This window comes from Esox lucius, chromosome 14, assembly GCF_011004845.1.
Source record: "Esox lucius isolate fEsoLuc1 chromosome 14, fEsoLuc1.pri, whole genome shotgun sequence".
In the NCBI taxonomy this organism is placed as follows: domain Eukaryota; kingdom Metazoa; phylum Chordata; class Actinopteri; order Esociformes; family Esocidae; genus Esox; species Esox lucius.
The window spans coordinates 30,046,701-30,068,833 of record NC_047582.1 but is presented as its reverse complement, the minus strand read 5'-3'; the positions used below and the strand labels follow the sequence as shown (position 1 = coordinate 30,068,833).

The 22,133-nt window shown below is 45.2% G+C and overlaps 1 protein-coding gene across 6 annotated transcripts in view; it reads left to right on the top strand.

The window, feature by feature from the left end:
* Window positions 1–22,133, top strand: part of slc12a2 (solute carrier family 12 member 2) — a 57,523-nt gene that overhangs the window by 4,702 nt on the left and 30,688 nt on the right. For all 6 annotated transcript variants that reach the window (XM_034296899.1, XM_034296898.1, XM_034296897.1 and 3 more), the window contains exons 2-4: window positions 18,131–18,250; window positions 20,680–20,755; window positions 21,312–21,407. In XM_034296899.1, the coding sequence (XP_034152790.1) occupies window positions 18,131–18,250; window positions 20,680–20,755; window positions 21,312–21,407 (292 nt within the window). The remainder of the gene's footprint in view (window positions 1–18,130; window positions 18,251–20,679; window positions 20,756–21,311; window positions 21,408–22,133) is intronic.

Here is a 22,133-nt window from a genome sequence, read left to right as displayed (position 1 = left end):
AGTAGTGTTGAATTTCAGTGGCTAGGAAAAACTCCCTAAGAAGGTCGAATTTTAGGAAGAAACCTAGAGAGGACCCAGGCTCAGAGGGGTGACCAGTCCTCTTCTGGCTGTGCCGGGTGAGATATTAAGAGTCCAATTGGAATAATAAATAAATTTCTCTGGGCTAAATCCAGAGTATATTTGATTTTAGACTAGGTCAGAAGTATGACCAGGTGGACAAGGACAGGAATAGCAACGGTCCCCCCAAACCAGGTAATCCGCAGGTGTGGACCAGGACCTCATCTCCTTCTAAAATTTTAAATTGGAGGAAACTGAGAAAAGTTAGTAGTACATCCCTCATGGTGTCCGTTGTCTGGCAACAGTGTTTCTGGGAGAACGCAGACCGTTCCCGTGTGCCTGGTGTAACTCCACAGCTCCTATGTGGTTCACGTACTGTTGATGTTGGTGAGTTAACGTGTTTTGCACACGCCTCTGTTTCCTGGTGTAGCCGCTTTACACAAGGAGCCAAGATTCATCCACGGCCGGGATGCAGTCTCGTCTTGAGTTTCTACTCCGCCAGCGTTGCCTTCCCTCCTCAGTTTCCACCAGGCTTTCGTGCTGTTCGTTCTGCAACCGTCTTCTTGTCCCAGGGTGATGTTGCCCGGCAGCACAAATCATTGCCGTGCACCAGCCCTTCACCTGGGCCGCGAGCGTCCCGTGCACGCACAGCCAAATAATTGGAACGCCATTCTTCTCTCGCAAGGTAACGATTGATGTGTATGTAACGGTAAAACCCTGAAACGACTTGTCTATCATGTTTTGCCTTCAGCCGTCTGCTTTAGATTGAAGGAGGCCATAAAGGACTAGGTGTTCTGACTGCCCTGAGCAGAGCCTTAGTGGGCCCGTGTCCGCATCACCACTCCGGCTCTGTCACGTCGACGCGTGTAACGTCTGGCCGCATGCCTGCTTCTCCAGACGGCACCATTCAACAGCCGCACACTGGAGACCGGAAACCGCAAATACAGACGTCACATTTGAGCTTGGATTTTAGAGAATGAGAATAGCATAGACTAAGCCCGCCCTCTTGGCCTTAGCGTCCCTCACGTTGTTGCCCGTCTGGAGGACGGCATGCCGCCCAGTCCCCCAAGGTTTTAACGGAGCGTAGCTTCCTGTTGGTTCAAGGTCATGGATTTAATAAAACAAGCCTGTTGTTCGCCAAGGGACTGACATTGTATGACTACTGCCGGGCATATTCAACATAATTTCATCAGCTTAGAATTACTTGTGGTCGTTGTGTTAACTGATATGTGCTAAATGCTAAGGTATTCTCTATAGTTGGCAGCTGGCAACATACTGTACAGTCAACATTAATGAACCCTAAACAGTTTATATTAGATGTAATTTCCCCCCCCCCCTTTGCCAAAGAGGAGTTGCTCAGTTGGTTCATTCTTTTCGCTTCAAGGTCTGTGTTTCATCACCGCTTCCATTGTATTGTTTAACATTGCCAACTTTTTTTTTCTCTCGTTATCACCAGAGCAAACTGAGGTTCCAAAACACGAAATGGAAATTCCACTTTAGTCAATTGACCGGTGCCTTCGGACATGCCCAGGAATCAATGAGTTAACCAATTAACCATTGTTAGTGGTTCTGAAAGTGGACTGAGGAAGTTACATCATCATTGATGGGACACTGTCTCCAACACACACACCCACTCACTCGCTCTCTTTGGCAGGACCAACTACGTTTGCAAATTCCATTCAAATAAAAAAAAATAAGTGGTAGCGTTCTAACGTAGCACTGTGCCGTTGGCGAACTTAGCGATTATGTCAGTGTTGTTGCCCGTTTCGGGGGGGGGTGGGGGGGGTAGATGGTGACCGTTGCCGTGTTCTCATTGGGCCCTGAATCCGTTGCCCGGCAGTAAGAGCGATAGCTGCGTGCAAGCCTTTATATCGACCGAGCAGGAGGGGAAACCCTGACAGGGCAGATTTATTCAGAGGCAGGCAGCCAAGCAGAAGCAGATTGTGCTGAAATATTGATGTCTTCCCACTGCCACCACAGTAGGGGCTCCGAGTAGACGAAGGGGCCGACGGACTTCCGACTGCAGGATGGAGTTGGTGGCCTACTGTGTCGTCCCCCGCCCCCCCCTTATTTGGGGCTTAGTAAGAGCAGGCCTGTAAGGCAAAGTTACTGGACATCCTGGTTAGACGTTTCAATTCTACTTACACACGTGTAGTCCAGAAAAGAGAAGTCTAGCTCAGATAGCGTTAACGGCTAACCTTTGTCAAAATTGCATTTATGGCTCAGATTACACGGGAAACAAGAAGTTGGGTGAAAAGTGCACATTGTCTTTCCCCGTCTGCAATACAATGAAAATCATATCAGCATGGGGCTTTTGTTCTCATACATTCTTTGGTTGGTAAAACTGAGTGGCGGCAAATTCTTGTCCTCCTATTGGCCCGTGGCGTTAGACGCTGACCAATCCTTTCTCTGGCAGTTAGCAGCTGGTGTGTCTTGACCCACTGTCTCTCTCCGTGGTACAGGCTCTCATTGACAAGAGGTCACACTAATGGGGCATTGTTGAGAAATGGATTCCCTTCTATAGACATGGTACTTTTCACTGGCTTTGCTATGTGAACTGTACCCTTTCCACATGTTTCCGTTTAGGCCTTGATGGTAGTGGCAATGGGTCATTTTTGGTTTTTAATTCCATATTTCTGTATGTACGGGAGAGCATTTTGAGGCTTATTTTGGAGATCTTTGCATTGAGATCCTTTATTTACTCCTCAAGTGAAATTAATTCCCTTTTAGGTTTTTACTCGCAAATAAAAACTTTCTAAATCGTCAACAGTACTTAGACTATTCTTTTTATAATTATTTAAATTTTTAGGTCTTTGAAAAACCTAATCCAACATCCTTAAAGAAATCCTGTGTTTACCGTAGAATCCAGAGTGCTGATAGGCTAAATGATTTTCTTCCTGGAAAGGTGTCATGGTGAGGTGTTAGATTAACTTGAGCAAATCCACTTTTAAAACAACAACTCATCATACAATTATTTCAAATGATTGTTGAATCCAGTTTTAATGTCCGTTTTCAATGAGTCCATCCTCGTTCTCAACACAGAAAGCTAGAGGGCCCTTGCAGTTGGTCAACTGCAGGGGCGAATTAAAGGGCTCCGTGTGACCGGGCGAGCTCCATGGCGACACCCGTCCCGTGGGCACTAGGCAGGACTTGCAGAACAACAGGTCGTCTCCTGTGGCCCCTTCGGAGCAGGAAGCCCGGAGGCCTGGCTGTGCCCTGCTAACTAGAATTCAGCTGGAAAGAAACACTGCTGCCAGCACGCAATCGACAGAGACTCTCTGCCCTCGACGCCACCGTCACCACTACACACACTAGGCCTATTCGCAGGTTTAGAAGCACGCCGTGTTTGTCCTGTTGACAGGCGCTGAGGTAAACTGTCACTCGCTGTATTCGGGTAAGCCCCGTGTGCCGACAGCTTCTCGGCATTGATAAAACCCCGAAGTCAGCCGAGGTTTCTGGTCTCATGTGTGCCCTCAGGGCAAAGGGTCAGTCTGGCACTCGCGCTGGGGTGTTTGTGATTAGCTGTGACAACGGCCGCCTGGTGGCTGTCGCCGCGAGAATACGTCAAAACAGCGGTGTACAGTGAATACGGTGTCTGTATGATCCTGACCCTTATCTGAATCAAACCCTCAGCGTGTCCCTGTCCAAATAATAAAACCGCACTCCATTGACGGCTGGTGTCGTTGTTCTGGTACATTCCATTGGTGTCTGTTCAGCACGCACAGTCAGGCTCTATCAGTCTGTAAGTGTGCGGTATTTCCTTGGGCCTTTGAAACCGAACAGGTGCTTCCTTGGTGTTGTCAAAGCCCTTCATACCAACGCTCCTTTCATCAGGTTATCAAATGGGATTTGTGGCTGAATGTTGTTTTGCAGCCAGCCTGGCTACCTGTGTTTCTCTCAGTAGCCACGTCTTTTTTGGTGCAGCGGGTGTGCTAAAAGGGGAAGCTGTCGTGAGGTTAGCTAGCTCTCACAAGGGAGGCTCTGTGCAGTGGCCTGGCGAGGACCGGCTCCACGTGGGCTTGTTTATGTTCTCCCGCTCCCTCCTCCCCCACACTCTCGCACTCTGTTGCTTTCTCTCTCTTTGCTGGCTGTTCCCAAGGATGACTGCGGTGCCAGAGACGCCAAGAGGAGCGTGGCCCAGGCCTCTGGCTTGCGTTGCGACTGGAGAGAGCCAGACCTTTTGTTCCAGTCCTTGACTGTCGTATGCCTACAGCTGGTGTAATGTATACACATGCCGTTTGTCACTTGGAAGGGACTGTGCGAATGTTCTCCTGTGGGTATGTGTCTGGCTTCTCTCTCTTCCCCGCCTATATCTGCTAGGATCTTTTCTAGTGAAATGAGACGACTTACCGTCCTCTGTCGGAGTAGGCTGGGACATGAGGGGGCACTGCTGGGCTGATGCAGGTGGAGCCATTTGGTTTAAAGTTTTTTCGGGACTGACCTGATAGTAAGACCATTGTTTCGGTCAGTGTACGTGTTCTGTGTTATTCCCTGAATTGAAGCCCTTGACGTAACCACAGATAGGGCTTTGGTACGTGCGTAGCGATCACATGACGTCTCCAAGACCTTTCCTTGGGGACAGCACTTGTGACCTTCACAAGTAACCACACTTCCTGTCGCCAGCTGTGGCAAGGCTACTACACACGGCAAGTTACAGTGGTCAGTGATTTCCTGCTAGCCGTTTCAACATGCTACCGCTCAGTTTTGGGACGTTTGAACAGCATCCTAGTATTTCTGTTCCAATCACGGCATCAAAACCTTCACTCAGGATTGTACTTGACCTATTTGCGTGCTGAACGGTAACATTGTGGCAAACTCCCTCCAGTGTTAGACTTATACAAGGATCTCCAAATAGCTGATTGCCAAACAGTTTTCAAGTACATGCCGATATCATTTGTTCCACTGCAAACAAAGAGTTAGACACTCGAAGCTCCTGTATACTCAATGCGAAGTTGACATTGTGCCAAACATTGTTTAGACATTGGCAGAGGCCGTTAAACCAAACTCTTTCTAGCAATATATTTCCAGCACTATTGTCACTGTCTGCTCATTTGTCTAACGATCCTTAGTTCTGTGAAATCGCCAGCCAGGAAAGAATGGAACACGGCATGTGCCCGAACACTTAATTATTCATCTCCTGCGTTGAAGCTTTTTGGGACCCCGGGGAGTTCAGCCTGTCGCGCTGATGGAACTGCGCTGCCATGTGTTGCTACTGGCTTTGGCCTCCAATTGTTTTGAATTACCGAGTGTGTCGTTCCACAATGAGGGGCTTTGTTTGTGAGCGAGGTAGACCCATCAGTAGAAGTGAAAGAGACTGGCGTACGCGGTCTTGTTCGGCAGATGTTAAATGTATTTTTTTTTTTTTCCACATTTCATTGCATAAATGCAAACCTTTAGGAATCCTGGAAGGAAGGCATCGTCGCTGTCCGATATCGCAAAGGACTTTTTAGTTTTTTGAAATGCCAAAACTGGTTTAAGGTTTCATCTGTTATGGCCGTACGGATGTGCAGGATTTAACTGAGAAACACAACTATTTTTTTGAACGTCCTTTTTGTTTTGAAACCGTGACTTTCTGACACGCTGGAACCCTCAGCCCAGCCCATTCTGTCTGTGTGTGTCTGTGTGTGTCTGTGTGTGTCTGTGTGTGTCTGTGTGTGTCTGTGTGTGTCTGTGTGTGTCTGTGTGTGTCTGTGTGTGTGTGTGTGTACACTCTGCAATAGGATTTCACATAAACATCATGTGACCCAGAGCCAACAATGATCTTGACATAAGCGCAGGTTGATTGTCATGTCTGCTGCAGAAGCCTGGTCCTGCCAGTAAACATGATCTCCCTTTGTGTGTGTCGTGCCCTGTTTGATCTGACCGCTCCCGTCCAAAAACACCGGTAGATTGTACTAGCAGCCAGTGGGGGAGCCTCCCGCGGTGGGTTCACAGACGGGCCGATTTGGTGTTTGTGTCCTGCAGCCCCTCTCGGTGTGATTGGGCGGCACCTTCAGTAGCAGGGCGCTCCGGGTCGGTGACCGTGTGTGAGACGGGCGCGGCCTTGGGCCTCCTCATGACGGGCCCCCGACAGCTGCGTGGGATTTTCGTCTCAGGGCTGTGTTGGCGTTGGGCGCGGTGTCGCCGTGGGCGTCGCCCTTTGCGCGTGGTTTTCCGTTGACACACTTCCGTTGAAGTGTTGTGCCTGGCAACGCAGCTGGGATGCACCTGGGGTGAGCAGCCGTGCTTAGTCTGACACGGTTTGATGCTGTAACTCTGCTCATATGACAGATCCTAGACTGGCGCACGCACGCGCCCACGTGGGAAGTCGCTTATAAACACGAACAGGAAGTCTGTCTGTTTCATCAAGGCTGTCATCTGTCAATGCGTCACGAGGTGTGTGTCTGTGTGTAATGTCAGTGGCCCTAATGTATCCAGGAGGCTTCCAGAGGCCCCTGCAGACCTCTGGTGTGCTGATTGGTCGTCCGTCGTGCCGTTCTGATCCTTGCCATCTCCGGGCCGGGGTGGGGGGCAGCTGCTGCCATCACAACTCCACCTTCGCTGACCTCCCAAGCGTCTTCGGTGTCTGACGTCCATCTACAGCTCCTCATTCCGTCGACATCCCCAGACCTTTGGTAGGCTGATGTCTGATGGCACCGCGGAGACAAAGGTGTCATTGTGCGTGGATTGGTGGCAGTGTCCTTAACCCCCAGCTCAAGGTGAAACTCTGACTGGGCCTTTTACAGGGCTTTAGGGAGGTTTTGTTTTCAGGTTGTTGGGTGGCTATGAAAGGGGAACGTGCTCCTTTGCTGTTTTATATATGGGCACTACCTGACACATGGGTTACCTATAAAATGCGGCACAACAAAGACGCCTGTTTTAAAAGAGCCAAATTGGGACTTGGGGCGGCATGTGTCCGCAGGAGGTCTGTATTCAGGGTTTAGTGATATTGTTTGGGATTGCCGCTGGGGACAGTTGTCTCCGACGTGGGCGTTAATTGGTGTTCTTGGCATTAATTGGTGTTCTTTCGTCAGAGATGTTGTTTGATGCATTAATAAAACCACAAGAGAGACAAGGCCTCTCTAGAGCACACCCACCAGAAATGTGCTCTCTACTTGCTTCTTAAACCCAACAATGTTCTATCAGTTAGCGTTCAAATTATAATTTTTTCTTAGTGGCAGTTTTGTCATTTGTGTGTCTGAGGCCTTGGAGCTGGTTGTTTGCACATTGGTTTTTATCCATTGATTTTCATTTGACTCGACTTTGCTTGGTGGAGTGAAACCGTATCATCAGGTCTTTTTTTATTTTAGGACACCTTCTCCTTGGCCAGTCCAAATGGGGTTCCTCTGCCCAGATAATCCTCCCCAATGGCCTTTGCATTGTTGTGGAAAGCTGCTCTTTGTGTTACTTCACCCACATAGATAATGTCCTCTGACTTGTACTGTGCCATCTGCACTCCGGTGATGTGTGTTTCGGAAGCGTTGGCTCTCCCTGGCACACCAAGCCGATTTTGTAGAATTCACCATTGCTGTGGTCGCTTAAACTGGTCTGTAAATTTTTTGGGCCAGTAAACAACTATGGACTAGATCCAGGCACTCCCTGTTGCATCGTGTCTGATGTCGTTAGGCTGGATGAAGACCTTAGTCATGTGGTGCCGTATTGCTGTTAGAAACTGGTTACCCGTGGAAGTAGAACGTAAAATAACATGGGGTCAAACCCCTGCTGTTCTCTATGAAACATACCACTGCTTACACCCAGTCAGCAGTCAAGTGTCGAACCACTTGGTTTATGAGTTTACACGCTTATTGGCCTTTTCCCGACCAATTTTCGTATGTCCAACTGAAGTCATACGGTCGCACGTCTTGCACCTTTGATCTTTTTGAAAGGCAAGCCCTTAGACTATTGCAGCACATGGAATCAGGAAATGACAGAAAGATCACCAAACCTTATGTTTGTTACAGGTACCTTGGAAAATATTGTATTTCAAGGTCTCTGGGAATCCTCCAATCCTATTCTGAAGCCAGTACGTTATCAGTTCTCTGCCGGTTCTCAAGCTGTATTTGAGCTTGCCAGATCCTTTCCCCTGCAGAATAGAAGTAGCGTCTGGTGCTCCTGCCAGGCAGCAAAATGTGGTGTAATAAACATTCCTATGCAACCAAGCAGTACACACACACACACACACACACACACACACACACACACACACACACACACACACACACATCCAGGCTACATTTACAGCACATGGAAACATTCAGATTTTTAGGCAGAAGGTGTAATCTTACCTTCCCGTTTCAGCAGATATTTTGCAGCTTGCAGAGGGACCCTTTATGCATCCATGCCAGATCGAATAGAAAGGGATGTTTTTGAATCTGAAGCAAGACAAAACTGCCTCTTACTCTACGTAATTCACTGTTGATGTTTCCTATCTCTCTTGTCAAGCCAGAGCAATACAAAACCGGTGGATTAAAATATCTGGACAGCTTTGTCTTCAAATGGAAAGGATCACTTCATCTATTTTTTTTATGTAGCAAATGTTTTAGTTGGATGTCAGCCCACATAACTAGACCATGCTCAGTGACCAAAGGAAATGACGTTTGTTTCATTTTTCATTTAAAACGTTTTCATGAACTGAAGGACTCCAATGTCACAGGTCCCTTTATGTATTTTCCTCCTAATTTGTTCTGTTATTTCCTCATGGGACTTCATTATCTGCGCCATGTTTTTCCCTAACTTATTCCCTAGAAACCTGACATCAGGTTTTTTTTTAGTTTTTTTTTTTATCCGTGTTAGCTTGACCTCCAGACTTACTGACCCTAGATGACCTTTTGAGTGAACATCACAAGAGGAACCTAGGCATACGACAAGATCCCAGCTCAGCCCACCAGAGGAAAGAACTCCAGCAACTGAAATCGGCCCTCCCATTTATTACAGCCACAACGCTACAGGGTTTCTGATCAAAACATTTAAATGTGCAACCATTTGACTTGGCAGTGTTGCAAGTTTTAATTAGTTGATTGTGGGTTAGGGCCTGTGAAACAAAATGTTGCTTGGTCATGCTGAACAAAAAAACCTAAACTCCTATCTCCGCTGTGTAGGGGGGGATTAATTAAAATATCCCCAAGCGTATGACCATTGCTCAAAATGCAATTGTGGGACATCTGTTTTCCTCAACTGTAGAAAAAAAAATAGTCTTCTGTTTACTATTGGAAGACTACTGAACAATGCAAAACAGACAGGGCATTATCTCGGGAGAATACCGGAACAATGCAAAACAGAGCATTATCTCGGGAGAATACCGAAGCAATGCAGAAAAGACAGAGCATTATCTCTGGAGAACACCGGAACAATGCAAAACAGAGCATTATCTCAGGAGAATACCGAAGCAAGGCAGACAAGACAGAGCATTATCTTGGAAGAATACCAAAGCAATGCAGAAAAGACGACAGAGCATTATCTTGGTCGTGTAGCAGACATTCAGTTTGTATGCAATCAGAATTCTGTGCTATTATAAGGATGTTAAAGACCATAAGGAAGCCTGTCACTAGCTGAATATTTTGGCTAGACAGAACATGCATTTCCCCTGAAGCATGTAACAATAATCGTATGGATTCGTTATGGGACTCTGAGGTATGCGACATGTTTGACCAAATAGGTGTTTGACCAATGTGCTGGTGCCATCAAATGAACAAAGCCGCTATCACCAGTTCCACAGTGGAAAAAAGTTTGTCAGAGTCAGTGTCGGTGATGTCACGCCACAGTCCATTCATCTAACGGTTGGCTCGTAATTGTGATTTATTCTTATGGTGTTCATAGATGACCGAAATAAATTACCTCATGTAAACGTTTAGTACTGGCAAACAAGGGTGTCCTGTCCTCGCCCTGAAAAGCAGACTCATAAATATAGCCTTGAGGAGAACTTGGAAATGCCCAATAAGCTATCAAGGAAAAGCGACAGCATTCATTTGTGTGGAACAGCCGTGTTGGACGCTTTCCTTTCCATCTCATTTGTTGGGAACAATATAATAGTTATCTAGTAGCTAAGCTGCTGCGTTTATTGATGAAACGGCCCAGATTGTGATTTTTGCAGGGAACGTTAATGGTTTAAAGATGTGTACCCTTCATTTGGTTGCTTCATAGTCTCTACACCTCAACTTTCCTAGCTCCCGCAAACCAATCAATAGGATGCTTAACATTCCCCTCCTCTTTCCAAGAAAGCACTCGGTGTTACCTCTAGCAGGCTGCACATTGTTGCCTTGCCCGAAATAATAAAACCTGCAAAACTTTTCTTTGCATCCAATCAGCATCCAGCCAAATAAAATGTGATCTAACTTTTATCATGTACATGTCATCAGTTCAATTTTCGAAAATAGTATGGAGCAAGTCAGAGCAGTGTGGCTTCAGGACTGGTTAAACCACTCATAAGGGACTGAACTGACTAACTTGGCCCAGGATTCATTCCTTCTCGTTAGGAAATGCAACTGAGAACAAGATTTGGGTTGTGGAAGCCTGGGTGTGCGTTCACACGTGGGAGGTGTTTGTATGTTTGCTCTGCCAAAAGCGTAACAGACCCTCAACCTTTTAGATACCTTGAACCAGTGCAAGCAGGTTTTGTGACTGGAATAAGCCTGTGTTAGTTTAGCTGGGACTGGCCAACTTTCTGATTAGTTTTTTGCAGGCTTAGATTTTTGCTTATAATACTGTTTTGGATATTCTGGTAGAAAAACGTTGTCTGTGTTTCACAGTATGAAAGCTGATCAGTCTATAATACAGAGCATTTTAGATTTGTGCTCACCTCCCTTCATATTTCTTAGTCAATGGTGAAAGATAATTCAGGTTTTTACTAATACAAATATTTGGAGGACATTGCGTTTAATGGGGGTGTACTCAGTGAATTTTAAAGCACACGGTGTTAACAAAGCAGTCTGTTATTGTTTTATTTATAGCACATTTCCTGTGTGCATTGAGATTTGACGAAATATGTGAAAGTGAACAGTGCTCAGTAGTTCTGTTTGGAATGTGAAAATGTATGGGAAATCACATTTATAAAGGCAATTTCCGATTCACTACTGCTTACTGCACGAATCAAGAATTATATAGGCTATCCATATCTAAAGTTGCAGCCAAGATACAGCTCTGGAAAAAATGAAGAGACCACTGCACTTTTTTCTTGCCTTTCCAAAAAAGTTGAAAAGGAAAGTTGTGTGAGGAACAGAGGTGTTCAATTTGTAGTCGTCTCTTAATTTTAACCCTTCTGTTCCTCACTCAAAACTTTCCTTTCAACTTTTTTGGAAAGGAAAGCAAAAGGTGCAGTGGTCTCTTAATTTTCTCCGGAGCTGTACATTTGGCCCTTCAGGCCTCAGAGGATCTCTTGTGCGTGCTGGTTTTCATTGGTGGAGGCGAAGAAGCCCAACTAAAGATTGATAAGAGTGTAGGTAATCAGATGGGTGGTCACATGACAAAGGGCCTCCTGATTGCTGTTTATCTCTGCCAGGCACGGGCATCACAGCCGTCCGATATTATATGTAAGCAATAAGGCATGAGCGGTGTGGCATAGTGCAAATATAACACGGCTAATGTCAAATCAGCATTCAGGATTCATACCCCCGGTTTATATTCCATTTCAGTTTAGCTGTTTAAAACCACTTCACAGTTAATCGCCATGCAGTATTTCCTTCGCTCTGTGGAGGAATACCAAGGACAAACAGGGTACATTGGAATTGTTAGGACAGGTAGCTCGAGTTTACTTCAGTTAACTGCTATCAGGTATGTTAATTTTAGTCACGATCTGGTTAGCTGTAGTAAAATATTAACTGATTTCCATATCTTTGTTAGAAGATGTCCCCAATATGGTGTCAGTTAACTACTCCTAATCAGCTGGGCTTCAGCTGGCTGGATAATTTATATGGCTAAGATGATTTACAGACTGGAAATAACAGTAGGTTGTAAATTTGAGTTGGGACGTTTGATATGTGTATCACTATACATCCATATGTCATGTGGTAACACTAAATGCTACTTACCCTTTAATGATACACTTCTTTGTCCATAACTGCTTGTCTGTGTAGGTTGTGTGATGGCAATTCCATCGATCAGAACTCTTTAATTAGGAAATACAGAGACCCATAACAGTTGGTAATAGAGGGAGTGAATGAGCGTACAGAAGGTGTAGATTTATTGCTCTGGTTGTGGTCTTACCCACTCAGTCAGGGGAATCAAATGTGTAATTAATGTGTCTGTAAACATCAAATCCTAGTAATATTCACACGTTAGGTAATAACTATCACCTACCGAGAGATGTGCCCCAATAACTATTGGAAAAATGCAGATGATTTCTGTGTATGTAGTTAATGCTATGTAATGTCAACAGCTTGTGTAGCTGGAGATGGTGCTAAAAGTAGCCCAACTGGCTAGCACTTAACAACTTCAATGCCAGTTACGAAAAAGAATACATACTGTACTAGCTTTGAGATGATCACAAACTACTAATATAAAATCAGGCTCAGCTGGCCAGTGAATCCTGTTGATTCCTGAAATATACCTAAAAGGGGGTGGGGGCTTTCATTACAACAGCAATTTTGTGGCGGTCATTATACCATCATACTACCAAAATACCGTATTTTTAGGAGGATTACAAAATTAGATTAACCGTCCCTTTAAGTTTTGCAGAGTGAGTTTAGATTCACATAAAGGCTCCTGATTAGTTGAGTCCACATGTACTGTCTCTGGGGTTCCTTAAATAGCTTAGGCCTACACTGTTACATGCCTCCCCCCCCTTACATATCATTGTCTTTTGCATTCTTACACTACAATGCGCTCACCATATCAATTGCCTTCATGGTACAACTCTTTAACGGATCAGAATGTCGATAAACTGAAGTGTTAAGTTAAAAGTATCAGGTTGCTTTCTTTTGACCCAGCTTCGTTTCTACAAGGGAATCCAAACCCCTGGCTGATTACGGAGACACTGTATCCCTTTGCTAGCCTGGTCCCAGATCTTTGTTGTCTTGCCAAAAGAACCCAGACCAGGCTATCTCCTTGCCAGTGATTCTAGTTAAGTTTTGGGTTAGGGGAAATGGCTTCATTTGAGGAATTTCTAAAAGGAATAAATGTATACATCAAATGGCTGTTTTTGTATTTAAATCCTCAATTAAGACAGAACTGTCATTTTATGTGCTAGTGGAGGATCAGCTATATTTTATGTAATATTTCTGTTAAGATTACCCTTAATGGCTAATTTAGGACAGCAGGTAATTGGCTAGCTTTTAACACTTTACACACTAGTGACTAACAAAGTAACATTTAGGCTACATCTAAAAACGGTGCTCGTGGTGTTAGAAAGCTCTACGGCTGTGATTGTGCGGTTGTGAACTCTTTAGTTGCTTTGTAAACCAATGTAAAATGTAGTGTCTTTTAGTGGCTTCACACAGGATATGTATTGAACATTTGTATTGTAATTGTGACCATTTGATAACTGGACAGGGCATGTTTTGGAAATTACAATGGATAGCCAAATCCAGAATTAAATTCAATGCGAGGATTACAAAAAGCACATACTTGGTATTCCATGCTCTAACAGATGCTTTGCTTCATGACTGAATGGGCTGACCAGCCACTGCCAAAGTCAATACAATAACAGACTGTTACAGCTAAGACTTTGGTTGGTCTTAACTCTCCCAGTCAGCGCTGCCTGACACTGGCAATCAAATGCACCTTTAAGGAAATCTTCACTGTTGCTAAGCTAACACACAAGTCAATTACCATTCCTGACACCAAGGTTGCCTCTATTTAAAAAAAAAATATAATCATTTAAAAAAAATAGGACAACATTGACAAGGGTTTTCACAATTGCGATGGGTTAATGCAATATCACATTACTGAAAAGACAGAGTTTTTAGACATGCATACTAGTTGTCCTTAAAGGGGCGGGTTGCAGTTTAATTTATAAATACATTCCCTGTTGATTCTGGAACAGTAAAATACAAATGCTCCTTGAACTTCCTTCAGCTGTCCCAACCTATCTGAACTAAAAATATTATGGACAGCCAATAGATCTGTCTAGGAATTTAAGTTCCATTGTGCCAGCGCTCAGCCCTTTCAACAGCTGATGATGTCATACCTGCACAACTGGTAGAGGATTTCTCGGGAGCATTATTTCTGTCAGCAATGCCGTGAGGGCATTTTTTTTTTTTAAAGGCACAGGGATGAAAGAATGCGGGTGGATGGGGCGTGGCTCACTTCCTGAAGCTCTGATCCTTGGTCCTCACCAGCGCCTAGTCTATTGTCTTTTTGGATACTATTGGTTGGTTTCCTGATCTCATTCCTCCTGTTTGGAGTGAAAAAATGCCTAGCAGTTGCTGGGTACTGAGATGAATTCCAACTCTCACTTCTATCAGCTCCCCGGTTTAGTTACCGGAACGGACCGACTAAACCTACCTAGTTAAACTCTCTTATTCCGCAGCTCAATGTGTCTGTTCATCCCCTCCCTACGCTTGTTCACACCTGGTCCCTACACACCCCCCTCGCTCCCCCATGGGGCGTTGACAACCACTCGAGCCAACCGACAAAAGCGGGGCCATTTTAATTTCCTAGAATCTCTAGAATCTCTTCCTTCAATAGCCCAGTGTACCTGCCACGGCCAGACCCCAGCGAGGCCGACCCGGTCATTGTTAGGGGACGCAGGCTTGTTGACAGATGGCCTTGGCGAAGTGACGTCGACCCACCCCCCCAACATGGCCCCTCTCCACACAGTCCAACCCCCTGACAGGCCGGCTGGGGAACATGCCAGAGGCACCATGCTCTTGTATAATTTCTACAGCTATTTATACACCCATTGTGATCGAGCCGCACCTCAGAACAATTTACATCCCTGATGTGCTTGAATCACTGCTGCAGTTCCGATGCATACTTCTCGTCCCTCGTAGTAGCTACTTTACCTCAGCTACTTTACCTCAGCCACTTTACCTCAGCCACTTTACCTCAGCCACTTTACCTCAGCCACTTTACCTCAGCCACTTTTATACGTTGTCTGAAAATCCTCTCCCCGGAGATGGTGCACAAACACTCTCGGTAGGCTAATGTGATATATGTGGCTAAGTGAAGAGAGTCTAGAGAGGCACCGTTGACCCTTAACCCTGACCCTTAACCCCTAATGTAATTTCACCTAATTCTAAAATGAAATCGGTTCGTTGGTGAGGTGTGTCTGAGAGCAGTGCATGCGTTGCCACTTCTAGCAGCACGTTGCTCAGAGGGAGTCAGGACCCGGGTAGGAGACGCCAGGGGGATGGAGAGGCAGGGAAGAAATGGTCCACCTTTTCACTAGAACCTTTGTATGCAGCATGGAGAGAGTTGGGATCGAATCTGACTGTCTCATCTGTTTAATAAATTGTCGTTTACTTTGCCTTGTCAAGTATTGATCTCACAAGTGGAACATTTGCCACATAATTCCTTATGCCGCAACAGTTAAGGGAGTCACTATTTATGTTGATGGGCAGAATAGAAGTGTAGGAAAATGAGTGATCATGGGATGGTGGCGCGTTGTTCTGCAACTCGATAATGCTGCCCAATAAATTTGCTCATCCAACTTCTAACAGGTTGAGTCAATGTCGCACCGTGCCCTGAGCACAGCCAAGTCACTTTCCTCATCGCTGAACATGGAGGGCAAATGCCCCTGCTGTAGCAGCCAGCCGGTGTCCGCTCTGTGAGGCAAAACGGTCACCCTGCCGACCGGGCCGGTCAATAAACCCAAGGTCGTCCATACATTCAATAAACTCCCTCTCATCTGTCATCGCCTTCTAATGTGCCTCAGAGCCGAGTAGGCCCGCCACTTGAGGACCTGGCGATAAACCCGAGTGCCCCACTAGAGAACAAACGCGCATTGTCGTGAAGGCAGGATGTCTTCCGTTTCCTCCGTCCGTCTCGAGGCCTTCCGGATTGAGACCGCAGGCGTGTGGATCAACGTGACCGTGCCGTCTGTCCTGAGCAGCGTATCGACCGCTGGCAGAATGTCAATACGCGGTCGAGTGCCCCTGGCCGGACGGACATCTGCATGCGGTCGATGGTCGCTTTTTTTTCCGTCCCTCCGGTGGTGAGTGGGACCGTCACTGTTGTGTACGGTATCTTACAGAAGTGAGAACACCCCTCACATTTTTGGCAAATATTTTTTTCTATATTTTCATGTGACAACACTGAAGAAATTACACTTTGCTACAATGGAAAGTAGTGAGTGTGCAGCTTGTATAACAGTGTAAATTTTATCACACAATATTTTGTGTCTCCACCATTATTTTCCAGCACTGCCTTAACCCTCTTGGGCATGGAGTTCACCAGGGCTTCACAGGTTGCCACTGGAGTCCTCTTACACTCCTGCATGATGACATCACAGAGCTGGTGGAAGTGAGACCTTGCACTCCTCCACCTTCTGTTTGAGGATGCCCCACAGATGCTCAATAGGGTTTAGGTCTGGAGACATTCTTGGCCAGTCAATCAACCTTCACCCTCAGCTTCTTTAGCAAGGCAGTGGTCGTCTTGGAGGTGTGTTTGGGGTTGTTATCATGTTGGAATACTGCCCTGCGGCCCAGTCTCCAAAGGGAGGGGATCATGCTCTGCTTCAGTATGTCACAGTACATGTTGGCATTCATGGTTCCCTAATTGAACTGTAGCTCCCCAGTACCAGCAGCACTCATGCAGCCCCAGACTCCCACCACCATGCTTCACTGTAGGCAAGACACACTTGTCTTTGTACTCCTCACCTGGTTGCCGCCACACACGCTTGACACCATCTGAATCAAATAGGTTTATCTTGGTCTCATCAGACCACAGGACATGGTTCCAGTAATCCATATCCTTAGTCACCTTGACTTCAGCAAACTGTTTGCAAGCTTTCTTGTGGATCATCTTTAGAAGAGGCTTCCTTCTGGGACGACAGCCATGCATACCAATTGGTTGCAGTGTGCAGTTTATGGTCTGAGCACTGACAGGCTGACCCCCCACCCCTTCAACCTCTGCAGCAATGCTGGCAGCACTCATACGTCTATTTCCCAAAGACAACCTCTGGATATGACGCTGAGCACGTGTACTCAACTTCTTTGGTCGACCAGGACAAGGCTTGTTCTGAGTGGAACCTGTCCTGTTAAACCGCTGTATGGTCTTGGCTACTGTGCTGCAGCTCAGTTTCAGGGTCTTGGCAATCTTCTTATAGCCTAGAGCAACAATCATTTTTGTCTGATCCTCAGAGTTCTTTGCCATGAGGTGCCATGTTGAACTTCCAGTGACCAGTATGAGGGAGTGTGAGAGCGATAACACCAAATTTAACACAACTGCTCCCCATTCACACCTGAGACCTTGTAACACTAACGAGTCACATGGGCCCAATTTGGGGTGTAAAAGTGTACTCACTTTTGTTGCCAGCGGTTTGGACATTGATGGTTGTGTGTTTTGTTATTTTGAGGGGACAGCAAATGTACACTGTTATACAAGCTGTACACTCACTACTTTACATTGTAGCAAAGTGTCATTTCTTCAGTGTTTAGATTATAATCCAATATTAGCAGAAATGTGAGGGGTGTACTCACTTTTGTGAGATACCGTATGTGTCGTTTGGGATGGGTGTTTTTGTTCTGAGCCTGTAACGCAGGAAGTGAAAGCAGTCTTGGAGCTTCCTCTTTGTCTGGGCCTCTTTATATACATTGCGTTAAAAGGTTAAGGGTCCAGGATGTTGTAGAGACATTTGAATCTGTGGCTGGGCTGGTGTCCCTCCCCCGTTTTCTCCCTGGTGTGGTTTGTGTGTGGGGGACGGGCGGGCGGTCTGGTCAGCAGGCTGGACGTCTTCCTGGGCTACAGATGTAACCCGGATGAGCCCCTGAGTGACAGGCCCAACAGGGCAGCCACCGACGTCACCACATTCTCTGCACAAGAGGGATTCTTCCTGTGTTTGGCCTTCTCCAGATGATTTGAAGACAGACGGACAGATGAAGGGAGTGTGGGGGGGGGGGGGGTCTGGTAAACTGTTGAATGAACGGCGATGAGACGCAGATTTCCACTTTGGGACCTTTTCCGTTATGTATGCTGAAGCGAGACCTTTGTCTCCTCACAGGAGCCATTTGAGGACGGCTTTGCCAACGGGGATGAGTTGACCCCGGCCGAGGAGGCTGCAGCAAAGGAGGCGTCTGAACCCAAGGGAGCAGTCAAGTTCGGATGGATCAAAGGGGTGCTGGTGAGTGGTCGACCTGGAGACTCCAACCTTTTCTATTGTCACTGTATCGTTGTTTGTGTATTTATTAATTTATTTGTCCTAAAATTGAAGGGCATTTTGCCATGCCCCGGGGTTGTTCTTCAGCTCACTGTTCAATGACAGGACAAACAATCATTTTTTTTTTTTCAGATTTAGTAGGAGTCCTTTACCTTGGTATTATTTTATGAGCAGATAAGGACAGTGAGTAGCAAAATCTCCAGTTTCAGCTTGTCAAAACCATTTGTTTTTCTAATTAGAATGCCACCAAAGCTGTGTGTACAACATCAAAGTTTCCTCCCTGGAAGTAGTGGCGATCCCACGTCAGCTTTGATATACTTGTAGAGTACGATGGTCAACAATATACTACAAAATTATAATACAGTTAAATGAAAAATAGCATTTTCGCCGGGGCTTGAGAAGCAAGACTACCTACAATTTTTATATTTGACCTGATTCTTTTGTCTTTAGCATGCTATATTTTACTGCATTGTTTAAACTGTTGTAGAAATCACCTTTTGACACATCCACTGTTTTGACAAAAGTTTTACACAAAACCTGTGTAAAATCTTGACGTTTTCTCTGCTATTCAAATATGAAACAGGAAATATTTACAATAATGCTATTTGAGAAACCAGTGTCTTGGACCAACCTTCCAGTTTAACAAAATGTTTGCTGTTTAAATGAATAGTTTTACCTTTAAGCCATTGAAGTCTGAAATCAAATACAAAATATTTTCCACCAGTCAAAAGTTGCAGTTGTTTGTCAGAGTTTAACATGAATTAGACTTTTGATAAAGAACAGAAGGAACTTCGGTGGGCAGGCAACTCTGACTTAAAATGTTTATCTAAACATTTTAAGATGTTTATCTTAAAATGTTTATCTTTTCTGTCCAATATGTTGACTCTTAACCCATTTTGTTTAAAAACAGTCATGTAACTTCAGCGGTAACACTTCCTTAGTTTATGCGACAACTTCTGGTCAAGTTGGTGCCTGCTAAGGGGCTACTTTGCTAACACTGGTCCTGGGTCAAAAGCATCATGCTCTTTTAACAAAAAACGTGGTTACCTCTTCCCTAAACATGGCCTCAACTGGGGAACCGCAGTGACTGCTTTTCTAACTCCTATTTAGAAAAACATTTTGAAATATGAAAATATACATAATATGTAACCTATTTTACTATAATTGATGAAGATATGTTAAAGACGTTGCTATGAAACTCTTCAAACTACTTCCATTACAGAGCATGAACATGACATGTTTCGTTGTCTACAGATGGAAAATACCAAATTTGATACAATTTGATCCATTTTATAAATCTGTCAATATTGGTGCAGGCTGCAGAAGGTATCTGAGACTGGTGAGTATTTGGCATGGTTGTAGCCACTGGGTCACACAGTGTAATGCTTTTCCAAATGTACTGTGCTAAAAACTACATTAATGTCAACCAAAAGGAAACGCTTGGAGATATTTCCTGCTTATTTGAAGTTCAATTGTTGTTGGAAGATGATGTGCAGCACACTTCTTTTTCAGTTTGTCTCTGTTTCTTGTCTCCCAGCCTGTATCCCAGCCTTTTTATCTCTCCCTCATCCGCCCTCTTCCACCCACTTGACCGAGCTAATATCAGTCATCTCCGTTTGACCTCATTTTATTTTATGTTCTCTGCTCACAATTTTGTGAGGTCCAATTTGTGATTATTGACTTGCCTCATTACAGAATACTCCCAGCGGGCTAAGGAGTCAAAACACTGCCTTCTGCTGCACGTCTCTCTGGGCTGCTTCTTCTAACCCTGCTTGTTAAACCAGAAAGTACTTGCTGGTACCTACAAATTTGTAGGAGAAATGCGTTCGATGGCCAAAGAATTTGCCCCCGAGCCATCTCAAAGAGACCTTAGGAAATTGGAAGGGGAGTCCGAAGGGTAGGAGAGTTTTAGATGACCACAAGATGGGAATTAAGCTGATATAACGGAGTACTGATGAATGTTGTTTGAGGTTGAAAGATTTGATTTGGTTTTATTGGTTTTAATCCATCAGTAATGGCCATGTTTTTGTCATATTTTCTTTAATATTCTGCAGTCAACATCGTTTAGCTTGTCACACTAATCAACGCTTTGATGTTCTGTAATGTGTAGTCTGAAGAGTTTTCCAATGTTTGTCTATCAGGACTTTTCAGAGTTTGAGCCTTTATTTATTTAATGCCAAGATTGCAATCAACACCCAGGGTGATACTGCTTTTCACAAGGTTTGGAATTCTGCCATTAACTTTCATGCCGTTCAAATTCTGATGGAATCATCAGCTTTTGAACATCTGGGTGGATTCCCACTGGCAATGTTCCGAGGCCAGGTTATCGGAAAGCTCTTCAGGTTTTTCCTGTTGCTTAACATGTGTCCTAACTGCCCCCTTCCTCTGTGCAGGTGCGCTGCATGTTGAACATTTGGGGCGTGATGCTCTTTATCCGTATGTCATGGATCGTGGGCCAGGCGGGAATTGGTAAGAAGACTGGGAGTCCGTGTGAATTACTACTGTTTTAATTGACACTGGAGTTGTGAAATTCCTGACACCATTCCCAAATTTTCCACAGTTCTTGGTTGTTCACTCGCTGGATTTCCTGTTTTTATTTTCTGAGAATTACAGGAATCTTTCAACTGGGAGTTTTGTCAACTGGGGCATTTTGGGAAACTTATCTGGAGTTTGCAACCCCAATTCGCATAACCTCACCTAATCCCTCCCCTGCCGACCAAACTGCAGCATACTACTACAATCACCTTGTCCATTCACCATCCAGATGCAAAATGTTGCCACAAGGCGACATGTGCAGTCAGCTGTCATGCGCTAGCTTGTTTTTGTAGTGGCACTGCTACTATTCACAGGTCTTCTCAGAATGTGTAAATACCAGGAGATGTGTAGCAAGAGTGGCTGGCTTCAATAGCCAGACGATTAGCTGCTCATTGCCACACGTTTAGGGCGGTTAGTTGCCTCCTATGTGTACTAGAAATGAAGATGTTTTGTCGCGTGGTAATAATGACCTTTTTATTTTTCTTCACAGTTCTCTCCTGTTTGATCATTCTCATGGCAACGGTTGTGACCACGATCACCGGCCTTTCTACATCAGCGATTGCGACCAATGGCTTCGTACGAGGAGGTATGAACACTTGGGTCCTTCAGATGTTTCCAAAGTAGTGGCAAAGAAAGGTCTCCTCATAACCTAACGTGTCAAGGTGAACTGTTCTCCCATAACTACCGTGCAGTACCTTGACAACGAAGTTTCAGTCGTCGGTTTATGAATCCACCAAACAGGGAGTTCCACATCGGGTTTAATGTTAAGACGCCCTGTCTGACGGTCTCTGGCTGTCGGGACGCTCTTTCTCTGCTACTCCAGGTCTTCCTTTGAGTCTACCTGGACACTGTGTTCAGCCAGGGTTTCATCAGTGTATGGTTCCGATGTGCCTGGGCAGGTCTTACTACCTCTGTTAAAGCCACAAGTCAGTCCTTGTATCATTAGCACGTGCACTACTAGCACAAGATCTAGTTGAGGCAAGAACATGTCTGATTTGGTTGGTGTTGGGCCATTTCTGCAGCGGTTGGTGAGTAGTCCGAAATGGAAGACCAGAAGTGTCTTCAAGGACATTTCCTGCATCAGCCATTTGTTTTAGTCCTCGGAGGAAGCTGATTTCTGGGTTTATTTATCAGCTCAAATTTTGTCCCATCGAAGTCAGACGTGACTTCATTTCATTAACCTCTGAAACCATCTGATTTTAATTAATTCTCCTTCCTCTCCCTGGGCCCTGTCGTCACCTACGCTCCTTAATCTCTTTGCTCAAATGAAGGTCAGGATATTATAAACAGTGGCAGCCTGATATAGCGGCTA